The sequence below is a fragment of the Nicotiana tabacum genome, chromosome 5 (assembly GCF_000715075.1).
Source record: "Nicotiana tabacum cultivar K326 chromosome 5, ASM71507v2, whole genome shotgun sequence".
NCBI lineage: Eukaryota > Viridiplantae > Streptophyta > Magnoliopsida > Solanales > Solanaceae > Nicotiana > Nicotiana tabacum.
In genome coordinates, this window is record NC_134084.1 from 81,356,798 (window position 1) to 81,371,748 (window position 14,951).

The following is a 14,951-nucleotide window of genomic DNA, read 5'->3' on the forward strand; positions in this document are numbered from 1 at the left end:
TTGATATAAAAAATTAATACATAGTAATTTAAGTGTTAATTAGGGTAGGTAAATAAATTTAAAAATTAATATAATTGTAAGTTAATGACTTCAGTTCCCTTTTGATGAAAAATATTTTCCATTGTTTTGATTAAAAGAAGGCAAAATATCTTAAATCACCCCTAAATTTGACTCTAATTATTAGTATCCTCCCCGAACTATGCCCGGTCTTAATTACCCCCCTCAACTTGGCCTTTTGAGAGCCATTATCCCATAGACGCTGATGTGGTAAAAAGTGTGGGTGCACTCATTTGCCATGTAGATTTTTATGTATATGTAGCATTTTTTTGAAAAATAAAATATACTTTTACCTTTTTAATAATATTACCTTTTTATATAATTTTTTTCGAATACAATTTATAATAAATCTTGGATAGAACTACATTATTTAGGCTAAATATTTTTATTTGGCCAAAAATAATAAAGTTTTAGTTAATCGTTTTTCGAATTTGACCTGAAAATAAAGATTTATACAATTGAAATAAATAGTCAAGTCATCTAAAAAGTTATAAAAATACATAATTTGAAATTGCAATATAATGCAAGTGATTCGTTTTATTTCTTGCAACTGCACACTCTTTTTATTTCTTCTTTTGATGTAATGACTATTTATTTCAACTGTGTATTTTTACTTTTTTTAGGTAAAATCTATTAAAAAAATATTTTTAGAGCACCGTAATTTAGAGCTATATAAAAAATTATAACCCAAAATAATTAATTTCAAACTATGTAACTTTTATAACTTTTTAGATGCCTTGACTATTTATTTCAACTGTATAAATCTTTATTTTCAAGTCAAATTCAAAAAAAGATTAACTAAAATTTTATTATTTTTGGCCAAATAAAAATATTTAGTCTATATAATGTAGTTCTATCCAAGTTTTATTATAAATTGTATTCGGAGAAAAATTATCTAAAAAAGTAATATTCTTAAAAAGGTAAAAATATATTTTATTTTTTTTAAAAAAAGTCACATATACAAAAAAATCTACGTGGCAGATAAGTGCACCTACACTTTTTGTCATATAAGCATGTAGGGTAATAGCTCTCAAAAGCCCAAATTGACGGATAATAAAACCAGGCATAGTTCAGGCAGAATACTAATAATGTGAGTCAAATTTATGGGTGGTTAAAGGTATTTTGCCTTAAAAAAACAATTTTGTCTCCCCAAAGTACCAAACACACCCCAAATTGACGGGGTAATTAAGACGAGGCATACTTCCGACACTATATGTGAGCCAAGTTTAAGGGTGATTAAATGTATTTTGCCTTAGAAAAAGAATTTTTGTCTCCCCTTAGTACCAAACACACCCCAAATTTCTTCACCGATCTCTCTCTCTCCGGATCTCCTTCTATCCCCGTCTAGTACTCCACTATAAATCAGTGGAATGATTTATAACAAACGTTCAGCCAAGAATTTGATTAACTGTTCCTAAAATCAAAACTGTTTCGACGAAGAATTTTCATTTGCAACCATGTCAGGTACGATATCCAATTGATTTGCTTACAAATATCCAAATTCTCAGATCATGATAATTCTAGGAAAATTTGATGAATTTTAGGAGAAAATGGAGGGAGGATTCGCCGCAGTGGTAGGGCAGCAGTGGTGGTCCTCGGCGACATTGGACGTAGCCCTCGTATGCAATATCACGCTCTTTCCCTTGCTCGTCAGGTATGCCAATTCCAGATTTAAAATGCACCTTTTAATACACGCACATACGCACATCCATCCAAATTAATGCATTTTTGGACATTTTTAACGTTCTGTTATGAATTAATGCTGAGCGTTAACCTCTGAACCTGAGTTTAATGGTTTCTGGCTGGTTGTTAGGTTTACAGTGTAATTAGCTAGAATAATGCCCTTTAGCTATAAATTATATGCTATCTAGTTTTCTGTAGTTTATTTGCTTCCATTAGGATCAAATGTCTAGTTAGCTGGAATAATGACCGTTAGCTATAAATTCATCCAAAGAACACTGTGCAATAGAGTAAAAGTAATTGTTTCTGTGTATATATAAATTTTTGAATCTCCTTGAAATAAATAATAAACATTTAATGAAGTGGCAAAAGTGGTTCAGAAATGCTGGATGTGACATATACATATTTTTCGTCTGGCTCTACCATTGTGGTCTGCTATCTGTTTGATTGTTAGAACATGCACAACGGAAGCAAGCATACAATTCAGGCATCAAATACATGTAAACTAGACAATGCTATAATTACTAGATTAGAAGCACTAACCTCTTGAAATCGTTGCACAAATCCTCCACACAACAAGAATCCAGGGCTGCAGTCTTCTCTATATGCGTAGTAAAACCTTGGACGATTTTGCTTTTGGGCGGGCAAGAACAATACAACTATAAAAGGTGAGTTATTGGGTGAAATTAGTCTTCCTTGAGTAGACTAGTTTTTGGCCGAAAATTAGCTCCAAAAACGTGTGGGATTCTGCTTTCTCTAGTAGAATCCTACTCCAGCTCTACCAGATGACTTTTCTCCCAAGTCACTTTTTACCCAAGTCAAGTCCAGGTTTTTACTAGGTATAGCAGGGACCACAGAAATAATAAGAGGCTACCAATTATAGCATTAATTCGAAATTAGCATGAATTAATTCTTACTATAATTAATTGCAATTTATTCCACAAAAAAACTGCAATTGAATTCCTCAATATGAATTTCGAAAATTCAAAAACACTTATTTTAACTTCCTGTGTTAAGATCTCAAATACCAGTTAATTAAATTAAATCACTAGAAATTTAATTTAATCAACTAATTAAATCCTTTATAATTCCGCTTAAACTATTTCATGTGACAGATACAAAATCCACCGACCGGGTTTTCACATGAAAACTTATAAGCTTACATAAAGGGGTATCATCAAACTCAAAATCAAGTCACGGATTCTATCAACTAATTATTATTCACAAATGTTATTCGTTATTGTCCAATCTATAAGGCATACATTAACTCTGAATAGAGTCGTACCTTTTGATAAATCAAAACAATAAACAAATTACATTTATCATAATAATTATATCAAGATTAGGAGTATAAATAAACAAATCAGATTGATCATAATAATTATACCAAGATTATGAGTATAAGCTCATTTAATGAATTAGAGAATTTTTTTTATATATATTCAGTACAAAACATCTTTTCTCTACTTGGTCCATTCAATATACACTAAGTATACTAGCACAAGAAGTTGGAGTAAAACCACTCTCATAATCAAGATAAATTATACTATACTCTTATGCTACAATCATCAAGATATTTTGTCCAATAATATCTTTGATTGTGAACATAGTTTATTAATTATGAGAACCAACAATTTAATCTTCTGTGCATGAGCTAAGACTCCATACACTAAATTGTCTACTACATAACTAAAAGGATACACATGTAACAAATGATCTATTTATAATAGTACTTTATTGAATTGAATAAATTAAATAAACAACTGTTCCATAAAGAATAAAACAAAATACTATGTCTTCGCATGGTTAATAGTATATCCTAACAATCTCCCACTTAGACTCATAACTATGCGTCTACTACTCTAACACCCATTCCTTCTATATGCTTGTCAAAAATCTTCAGTGTCAAGCTCTTTGTAAACGGGTTTGCCAAATTGTCCCCTGACGCAATCTTCAACACTCTTGCATCACCTCTCTGAGTTATGTCCCGAATTAAGTGATATTTACGCTCAATATGCTTACTCCTTTTATGGCTTCTTGGTTTCTTCGAGTTTGCAACTGCACCACTATTGTCACAACAAAATACAATCAGTGCTTGAACCGAAGGAACCACATTAAGCTCTTTTAGAAAGTTCCTGAGCCAAACAACCTCTTTAGTTGCCTCAAAAGCAGCCACATATTCGGCTTCCATGGTGGAATCAGCAACACATGATTGCTTGATGCTCCTCCAACTTATGGCTCCACCTCCTAAAGTAAAAACATATCCTGAGATAGATTTTCTAGAATCTCTTTCTGACTGGAAATCTGAATCAATATAGCCAATGGGTGCAAGATCACCTGAGTGATAACACCAACATATAATCCCTAGTCCTTTTCAAGTACTTGATTATATGCTTAACGGCAGTCCAGTGTTCTTGTCCAGGGTTAGACTGAAATCTACTAACCATGCCAACAGCAAAGCAGATATCAGGTCTAGTACATAGCATAACATACATGAGACTCCCTACAGCAGAAGCATAAGGGACCGCCTTCATCTTTTCTATCTCATCAATCATTTTTGGGGTCTGATCTTTCGACATAGAGATTCCATGTCTAAAAGGGAGAAAACCTTTCTTGGAATCTTTCATGCTAAACCTGGTTTGAATAATATCAATATAAAGTGCTTGGGACAAGCCTAATATCCTTTGCTTGCGATCTCGCATAAGCTTGATCCCAAGGATATGTGCTGCCGGTCCCAAGTCTTTCATATCGAAACGTGAGGACAATCATTCCTTTACTGAATTCAACATGAGCAAAATATCTATCTACGTACAAAACCAAAAATGTACCTTTATCTTCATTCCACTTCTTATAGACACAAGACTCATTTTCACATTGATCAAAACTGAAGGTTTTAATCGATGCGTCAAAACAAGTGTTCCATGCTCTAGAAGCTTGTTTCAATCCATAAATGGATTTCTTTAATTTACACAACATGTGTTCATTGCCACTTTTTATGAAACCAACTAGTTGTGCCATATAGATGCACTCATCAAGACTTCCATTTAGAAAAGCCGTCTTGACATCCATTTGCCAGATCTCATAATCGTAATGAGCAACAATGGATAAGAGAATCCTAATGGGTTTAAGCATGGCTACTGGCGAAAATGTTTCTCTCATAATCGATCCCTTCTTTTTGAGTAAACCCTTTTGCAACAAGCCTAGCTTTAAAAGTTTGCACTTTTCCATCCAATCCTCTCTTTTTCTTATAGATCCATCTACAACCAATGGGTTTGACTCCAATAGGTGGTTCTACAAGATCCCAGACTTGATTGGAGTACATGGCCTCCATTTCAGATTTCATAGCATCAACCCATTTATCAACATCTGTATCCTTGATTGGAGTACATGGCCTCCATTTCAGATTTCATAGCATCAACCCATTTATCAACATCTGTATCCTGTAGTGCTTCGTCGTAATTAATAGGTTTTGTATTAGGCTCTTCATGGATTCTATCATAAGATTCTCCCAAGAGCCAAACCGGAGAGGTTTTCTAATAATTCTCCCACTACGACTAGTCACTACAGGTGGAGGCTGATTTTGTTGTTGAATGACAACATCATTTTCTAGAACTGAAGCCTCAATGTTATCCTCCACACCTTGCGGTGCTGGGATATCATTAACTTCTTCCTGGAGTGCAGGCTATAGAACAATTTTAGGTTATTCAACAATTTGAGGTTGCTCAACAATATGAGGTTGCTCCACATTACTCCTACTATTTTGGGGTAGTGAGATGTCAGGCAATTGCTCTTGTGCAATCTGCCGCCTATTGACATTTCTCCCACTACGATAATGTAGTGGTATGTCAATACTGACTTCCGGGATACGTTTTAGAGATGAGTCTTTAGTTACTCCATTACTTAATTCCTGTAAAACTAGTTTACTTCTAGGAATATGGTTCATTAAATAGTCCTCTTCTAAAACTCTGCATTTGTCGTAACAATTACCTTTTTTTCTTTGGGACAATAAAACAAACCGCCTTTAGTTCCTTTTGGATATCCAATAAAAATGCATATTTCTGTCCTTGATTCCAATTTATCCGCTTTCCCTTTCAGCACATGTGCTGGACAACCCCAAACCCGAATTTCCCGTAAACTTGGCTTGCGTCCAGTACATAATTCTATTGGAGTTGAAGGTACTGACTTTAAAGGAACCAAATTTAGAATGTAGTTTGCTGTTTCTAAAGCATATCCCTAAAAGGAAGAAGGCAAATCGGAGTAACTTAACATTGATCTAACCATTTCCATAAGGGTCCTATTTTTTCTTTCTGCCATACCATTTTGTTGTGGTGTTCCTGGGGCAGATAATTGAGATGTAATTCCACTGTCTGATAAGTATTTAATAAATTCCGCAGAAAGGTATTCACCACCACGATCAGATCGCGATGTTTTGATATATTTATCATGTCGTTTCTCCGTTTCCGTCTTAAATTCTTTGAATTTCTCAAAGCATTTAGACTTACGTCGCAACAGATAAATGTATCCATATTTTGAGTAATCATCTGTGAAAGTCACAAAATACTCAAAACCACATCTTGTTTGTATATTCATAGGGCCACACAAATCAGATTGAATTACTTCTAGCTTATCGCTGGCTCTATTTCCTTTTGAGGGAAAACGTCTCTTGATCATTTTACCTTCTAAACAGGATTCGCATGTTGGCAGTGACTCCACTTTCAATGAACTCAAAGGTCCTTCAGAGACCAATCTAGAAGTCCTATTTAGATTTATATGACCTAGACGTAAGTGCCACAAATAAGTTTGACTCAATTCAGATATACATTTTCTTTTAAGTGGCAGACTAATGTTATTTAATTCTTTTGGTTGTTGTAGCACATGAGGAGATATATCAAGAATAAAAAGGTCATGTACTCTAGCAACAGTGTAGATAAAACGTTTATTAAACTTAATAACAGCAGAGTTATTAGCAAAATAAACATTATAACCAGCATCCATTATTTTCGAAACCGAAATCAAATTCCTTCTAATAGAAGGTACGTAGAGAACATCTTTTAAAACTAAAACTCTATCACTACTAAACGAAACTCTAATATCTCCTAATGCTAAAGCTGGTGCTGGCTCGCCATTGGCTTGAAAAGCATAAACTTCATTCTCACTTAGCCGCCGCGTTTCCTAAAACCCCTACAAAGTAGTGCAGATATGATCAGTGGCTCCCGAATCTACACACCAAAACATGGTAGAAACAACCGCTAAACAAGTTTCAACGACATTTAAATTTGAATTACCTTGCTTATTCAACTTTGCCAGATAGGCAGGGCATTGCTTTTTGTGATGCCCAGGTTGCTTGCAATGATAGCACTTGCCTTTGGGATTTTTCACACCAGCCGCACCTCCAGGTGCCAAAACCTTTTGAACCTTCTTTTTCTTACCGCCTTTCGACTTAGAAACTGAAGCTTTCTCAACATTGAGTGCCACAATTGGAGCTTATTGTTTGATAATAGATTCTGTCGCTTGCCCCTCATTCAACAATTTCGCTAGTGACAAATCCATTTTGTTCATATTATAGTTCAAGCGAAATTGTTGAAAACTGTCAGGCAGAGTCTGCAGGACCATCTCAACTTGAGATTCCTTATTAATCACGGCTCCAAGGACCTCCAATTCATTCAGAAGACTCATCATCTTCAGAACATGGTCCCTGACCGATGATCCTTCAGCCATCTTGTTGTTCAAAAGGGCTTTCATGGCTGTCTGCTTAGCTGCACAATTTTGCTCACCGAACATCTCTTTGAGACTTTCGAGCATATCATAAGCAGACCCCATACACTGATGCTGATGTTGCAAAACATTCGCCATAGAGGCAAGAATGTAACATCGCGCCATCTCATCAGCCTTAACCTATTTGTCATAGGCCTTATACTGATCATCAGTAGCATTTTCATGTTTTTTTGGGCACTCCTTAGTGATTACAAATTTGTAACCTTCCGCAGTGAGGACAATATCAAGGTTCCTTTTCCAGTCAACATAATTCGGTCCTTCTAACTTGTTTTGGTTCAAAATTGAGGTAAGTGAGTTGAATGAAGACATGGTTAATCTGAGAGATATTCACATTAAATAGATCATTAGTTATGTATTTAGAATAATTAAATTCAAAACAACACATTACACATATAACCATGCTCATTGAACAGTTAGATTTGTTAGGGAAACTTAACTATTCATGCAAAATATATAAGTGATGCAAGATATTTACCCCATAATTTAAATAGGACCAACTCAGATGGAGAGTAAACTGTTAATTTAAGATAGGTAAATATCACTTTTATAAACTCTAGTTTCATTGAATCAACATGTAACTCAGTTGGAGAGTTAATACAAGTAATCAAATAACTAGAGGCAAAACTACACTAATCATCTATAATGAATTTATCCGATGTGGAAGAAGACCTATGTCAACATATTACACTCTCCAATTCTCAAGGAGGAGGTGAGAATTGTTGGTAATTACACTGTGTAATTACAAGGTTACTTTTTAATTTCTTTCCTTTTTGTTTTTATTTTAATTTATTTTATTTCTAACTTTTTATTTCCATTGTTTTACATTATTTTTATTTTTAAATTTTAAAATATTTTTTTTGTGCATTATTTATTTTTTATTTCTCTACCTTTACCTTTTATGATTCCATGTAATTTCTCGTGTATTTTATTTCTTATTTGTTTTATTCTCTTCATTTAGCATAACTGCGTTATTATTCTAGTTTTTCAAATTATACCTCCTAATATTAGAAATAATGAGTCATTAACAAACTTGACATATAATGAGTGATGTCATTAAAGTAGAATTTCGTTGTTGAATGAGGTTATAAACTTCTTATATTTCCTAATCTTAAGTTGTATTGGAACTTGTTTTTATTATGTTAAAGTTTTTTTTTGGAATTTTGAAATTGTGTTGTAATTATGGTTCCAATTTATTTGTTTTAGTAGCATTGACTTATTATTTCACATTGCATGTTGTTCATTTTTTAGTTAGAAATGATAGATTAGTTTTGTCAAACATTTGCATAATGTTATGACATTATATTTATATATATTAATTTATTTTATCAAACATGCCTTCCATGATGGTCATACAAAATGCATGTTTTTATTTTTATAATTAATTAAACTAAATATTATTAATTTGAAAAATATATGTAAATTATTTTTACATATAAATATATGATTAATAATTAGTGTATATTCAAGAAAAAAATATGAATCTTAAATACCAAATCTATTATCATTTATACTGATGAAAAATCATTTATGGACATATATTTATTATATTAACTTTTAAGTTTCGATAATTACTACATTTAAAATTTAATCTAATTGTGTAATTACACTTGTGCAACCAAACAATACTCTTGTAATTACACTGTAATTACGTTATGACAAACAAACATATCGTCGTAATTACTAGGTTGTGTAATTCCCTAGTAATTACACCAATTTCAACTACCAGGTGCCTTTCCAAACGGATCCTTAGTTGAAGTGGTCATTGATTTAAGCTGTATTTATGCTGACCGAGTTCATTTTAGTTGCAAAAAGACTATCTATAACATACTCTGGAACTGTCGTTCGTGAGACTTGTAGAAATCTTTGATATCACAATAAGTAGACTGATTTTCTTGTTTTGGACTTCCAATCTTATTTATTTGGAGGTTAACATTGTGCTATTGCCTATGCTTCCAGTAATTACTAATGTTATTTAGTATCATGGATGCAGATTTTCTGTTGTAAGAGAGAATAGTAAAATCTCTTATCTGTATTAAGTGATTATATATACAAGTGACCATGAGAAAACCACTTTTTATTTTTCAAAAATTGTGGTTAATACGCCTCATTGATCCCGGGCCCTTTACATTCTTATGTTTATGCATTTATCTTTTGCAGGCTCATCTAGAGGTCGACATTGTTGCATATGGAGGTAAGTGTCATGTAACAACCCACTTTAAAAGAACAATTTTATCTGCATAATGAAGTGTGAAAAAAGTTAGAGAAGCATTATTGGAGTCTTTCTTAGAGAAGATGAATGATTTTTATTTTTTCTTTCCATTTCACTGTCCTAGATAATATTGTAACATTACTGGCTCTACTTGATCAATCTTTCTTCAGATTTACTATTCTTCTACCATTGCAATCTATAGAACATTTTGAAAAGACGTGAAACCAATTTCCAGTCATTGTGCATAATTTTGTATTAGTTGACGTAAGTGCTTGGTTTAATAATCCAGTACAAACATTACATGTTTCCTTGACTTTATTCTGCCTGTTTGTTCTGATTTTCAGTTTTTAATCTTGAGTAGGTTCGGACCCTCATTCTGCTGTAAAAGAGCATAAGTCTGTTCACATCCATGAAATGGTAATCACTGAATGGTCTAGCTGTCGTTGTGGAGTGAAAAACTCATGAAAGACATCCTCTTGGGTTGTGTATGAGTTGTTTGACTTCGACTATTTTTCCATCATGCAGACACAATGGCCATCAAATCCTAGAAGCTTGCCAAAGATACTCCGTCCTTTATTGCTCATATTTAAGCCATTGGTCCAGTTTCTTATGCTTCTATGGTACTTGTGTGTTAAAATTCCGGCACCTGATGTTTTCATAGTTCAGGTGAGCTATGAAGCTGCGTTAGCTACTTTCATATATCTGCTACAGCTATTAAATATGTACATTACATTTATAGTGTCTTTTATGTTTTTAAGAAAAAAAACAGAGCGAAGTTTTTGATATTTTGCGAGCCAAGCATTAAGGTGAAGGCTTGTTTTCTTTCTCAAAGTTAACCAGAACCCTTGTTAACACTAAGGTTGCATTCTCATTGGTGCTTGAACGGTTGGTTCTTCCTTAGTTTTCTAACATATTCTATCTGGTGGGTGCTGAGCTTGGCTTTTATTATTATCCACCCAAGTGCTTATAGTTGAGGATTCATCTGGCACAAAACTGAAGTCTTCATGGCCCATATGTTCAGTGAGATGTTCAGGTCACTTGATTTGGCATGCTTGAGCTTTAATTACATCAACTAATACAGAATTTCTCCTTTTCTAGAATCCACCTTCTGTTCCTACACTGGTTGCTGTAAAATTGGCCAGCTGGATTAGACGTTCCGCATTCATTATAGATTGGCATAACTTCGGATATACTCTTCTAGCATTGTCTCTCGGGAGAAATAGTCGGTTTGTGGCTCTGTATCATTGGTAATTTGTTCATCCTCGTAAGTTATAAAACTCCATTTGGGTTTAGCATCTGGTTTGTGAACTGTGCAAGTAAAACAAAATTTGGATATTTGGATAGGATTGAGAAGCATTTTGGGAAAGTGGCTAATGGTTCCTTGTGTGTGACGAAGGCAATGCAACATGAATTGGCTCAAAACTGGGGAATTAGGTAGGCCATTGAGCTACTTGGAATATCTAACATTCTGATTTTCTTTGTTTATTGACTTGTGCATCATCTTTTGTACTTTCTGGATTTCCAGTGCCACTGTTCTGTATGATCAGCCTCCTGAATTTTTCCGACTTGCTTCTTTGGAGGAGAAGCACAAGGTGAATTATCTAGTCCACAACTTCCCTAAGATTATACATACTTTATAATTTAATCTTCAAGTGTCAATTGCAGTTGTTTTGTAGGATTGATAAGAGTCTGAGAACGCCTTACAGCCTTCAAGACTGTCTTAGCAATGGTACTGTAATGAGAATTTCCATGTGATGTGTTGTTTCTGATGAAGAATTGATATGAATATGGCATTTTTGCAGAGGTACTAACAACAGACAATGACAATCCTAATGTAACTCTATTTACAACTCAGACTGGCTCAGATATTTCCTTGAAGTGGAACAGACCAGCGCTCATCGTAAGCAGTACTAGCTGGTGAGTTGTTTGTAAACTTAATTTAATATCCTATTGTGTTCCGACACAGTGAACCTTTTCTTTTTTTAGTCACAAATTGTATCCTCATATAACGTGAGCATGACCATTCTTCTTGGATACCTTTTGCCCTAATCTTCATCCTGGTTTTCAGAAAATCAAAACTTGATAGTGGTGATCTACAGTGTTAAGTTGTCTCACATTTGTGGGATGTGGGGTTGGTCTCCTTACATGGTCTTAAGCAATCTTCACCTCATGAGCTAGCTTTTTTGGTTGAGTTAGGCTGAAGGTCCATGTCTTTACATACTGCAAACTTGAACTTAATCGCTATCGGTTCAATGTTTCTGAATATCAAGAAATTATGGGTCAAAGATGATTGGTCAAAACAAAAATCAAACAGATAATGGAAGAGTTCTGTCTCTTATTTGTACCATGTGCTGGAAAATTCTGTTTCTTATTTGAACCATATGGTCATGCTCCTATTTCAAAATGCAAAGATGGTAAAACAGTTTCAGCTATCGGTGATAGATACATGACATTATAGTACTGATTTGTAGGACACCGGATGAAGATTTTAGCATTCTCCTAGAGGCAGCACTAATGTATGATAGAAGGGTTTCTGCATTACTGAACGAGGATGACCTAAAGAGGGAGGAAGTTCTCTGGCAGGAAATCAAGGGTGGGAAGCAATACCCTAGGTTATTATTTATAATTACAGGTAGCTTCCCTCATGCGTCAAAGAGGGATTTTACTTCTTATTTTGTTGGCTAACTTTAGCAGACATGTTATTCTTACTCTGGGTTCTTTTGAAGGCAAAGGGCCTGAAAAGGAAAAATATGAACAGAAGATAGCAAAACTCAACCTTAAACGTGTAGCATTTCGTACTATGTGGTTGGCGCCAGAGGATTACCCATTGCTTCTTGGTATGAGAGCTACCAACCTGTGTCATCTTCTTGTATTCACCTTAAAATTGTCTCAAATCCTTGGTTCCCTTGTATAGGATCAGCAGACCTTGGTGTTTGCTTGCATACTTCCTCTTCGGGTTTGGATCTTCCAATGAAGGTTTGTTTTCCAAATTCTTATAGAGCACAAGTCAATTTTTTTCCCGTGCTGCTTAAAACTTCTGTAGGCCTCATTATTGTAATTTTCCTTTCAGGTTGTGGATATGTTTGGCTGTGGACTACCTGTCTGTGCTGTTTCCTACTCTTGGTAAGATGCATGAACACGCGTTCCCCTTTTTCCTTTTCATTTCCTATGGCCTCGACATTTGAAAGTCCTTAAAAGTATATACCATGAAAAGTTGCATGTTGACCTTTCTTCACTGCCCTTTATCAAGTATCAACGAGCTGGTCGAAGTTGACAAGAACGGCCTACTCTTCTCTTCATCATCGGAACTGGCTGATCAATTTTTGGTAAGCTCCTAAATAGGCAAAAATGGACCTTCTATCACCTCTTTCTTTGTTCTTTTATGTTAGTTTTACATTGTAGATTTTCTTAGATTCAGTGACACTCAAGATATTGCCACAGCAAAGCCCCCATGGCTTTGGTCTAGTAGTAAGAGCGCAACATGTGATGTGTGGGTTAGGCGCAGGGATTCGAATGCTGCTGCAGATAGAAGCCTGGTTTTAGTGGATAAGGGTAGAGGGGGGCCATTGTAGTTTCAAACTGCACGTCACTGGCCCTCCAGATTTCTCAGTAATAAAAAAAGATGTTGCCACAGCGAACATTATCAAGTATCGATCCCCTCAAACGATTTATGCTTCATACTTGCATGTCCGGACTTGTTATATACCTTATTCTAGCATTAGCAGTTCCTAGAGTTAACCAGCGAGCTTACTTCCTGAGAATATTCTATCTTATTTGCTCGACTGTGAAAACCTCTGCAGATGCTGTTTAAGGGATTCCCAGGTGAATGTGATGAGTTGAAGTCTCTGAGACAGGGAGTATTGGCAAGCAGATCTTCTGTTAATTGGGCTACAGAATGGGAAGAAAATGCCAAACCCTTAATATCCAGGGCAAGTAGATTTTTGCATACATTTTTTGCGTCTCTTTTTTCCTCCTCCGTATTAAGATGGTCTTGTTCATTGTGTTGCAAATGGCATTTAGATATCATGTATTTAGATGGCATTTAGATATCATGTATTTAGATGGCATCTAAACACACCATGCATTATTCAGATATAACTGAACTCTAACGAAAAAAATGATCTAGTTGTGCACTACTCTTTAACTGTCTGGTATTTAATTATGCAGGTTATCTTTGAGAATTCGAGCTGATTTTAAAGTGAAATTTCAGAACTCCAATGTCTATTATCCTGCGTATCTGAAGGATTTTGGAAATTTTATGCTCACATAGTGTCAGGCTGCACCGAGCAAAAGAGGGTCCCTGCTACTGCACCCCCTCCCAGGCTCCGCAGAGCAACCAATTTTTGTTGCGCTATTAGGATCATTAGTCACATCTTTCTATTTTGGTTTTGTCAGAACTGTAGTTGTATAGCTGTAGAAGTGGCCATGATACACTTGAGGTTTCACTTGCCTTTACCTCTCTTTTTTATTCTTCTTAGTAGTTTAACTTCGTTGTTTGGAAAACATATACTATGTATTAGGGAAAAACAGGCCTGCAATTTTGACTGGTAAATGGGGTGGCGCAGGAGTAATAGATTAATTGGCCAGGTAGAGTTAATAGCTAAAAGATTGTGAATGTTCTTTTGTGAACTATTCTGTAAGCTGACTTCGCCCATCATTATTCTTTCCTCCTTACCCTGAACATGTGGCTATGAATGATCATTTATCCAGCAACATATTCCAGAATGCATTTTGTGTCCCAGAACGATCATTTATCCCAGAATACACATTTTGCGTGTTGTTCGGGGGTTGGGGTTTGGGGGGGGGGGGGGGAGGGTCGAGGAAGAGAAATAGTGTTTGTGTATTTGATAGCTGTAATACAAGATAGGCACATTAACAGCTTTAGTCCTTGTTGGTATTATTGAGGTGTGTAAATATACAAGCAATTAATATATGAGCATAACGTTTCCGGAAAATAATATGATAAATGATGTAACAAATAGGTTTTAAATAGGTTTATTGCAAATAGAGGAGCTTGATGTAACGATTCGGCCGGTCGTTTTGAGAATTTACGCCCCGATCCCCTAATAACCGCTTTCCTCATGTCTTTATGCTATTATGATCTGTTGGGATGGTTCACTTTGAGTTTTCGGAGTATTTTAGGACACTTAGTCCCTAAATTAGAGTTTAAGTCTTAGAATTTGGACCGTAGGCTGAGTTATGGGAAGACGGCAACAGTGGGAAGACGGCT

General features: G+C 35.0%; 1 protein-coding gene across 1 annotated transcript; it reads left to right on the forward strand.

The window, feature by feature from the left end:
• The first annotated feature begins 1,287 nt into the window (after positions 1 to 1,287).
• LOC107777499 (UDP-glycosyltransferase TURAN) lies at positions 1,288 to 14,350 on the forward strand. Its single transcript, XM_016597535.2, has 17 exons — positions 1,288 to 1,521; positions 1,602 to 1,711; positions 9,670 to 9,703; positions 10,083 to 10,138; positions 10,247 to 10,387; positions 10,820 to 10,968; positions 11,066 to 11,155; positions 11,247 to 11,313; positions 11,387 to 11,450; positions 11,524 to 11,638; positions 12,193 to 12,353; positions 12,448 to 12,558; positions 12,636 to 12,697; positions 12,792 to 12,844; positions 12,972 to 13,047; positions 13,522 to 13,650; positions 13,889 to 14,350. Exons 1-17 carry the CDS (start codon positions 1,515 to 1,517, stop codon positions 13,910 to 13,912), a joined length of 1,449 nt encoding a protein of 482 aa, XP_016453021.1. The 5' UTR covers positions 1,288 to 1,514; the 3' UTR covers positions 13,913 to 14,350.
• The last annotated feature ends 601 nt before the right edge of the window (positions 14,351 to 14,951 follow it).

Coding starts and splice junctions, on each gene's coding strand:
- LOC107777499 (XM_016597535.2), top strand. Junction 11,156..11,246: donor GCTCAAAACTGGGGAATTAG/GTAGGCCATTGA, acceptor CTGGATTTCCAG/TGCCACTGTTCTGTATGATC. Junction 13,651..13,888: donor CCAAACCCTTAATATCCAGG/GCAAGTAGATTT, acceptor TTAATTATGCAG/GTTATCTTTGAGAATTCGAG.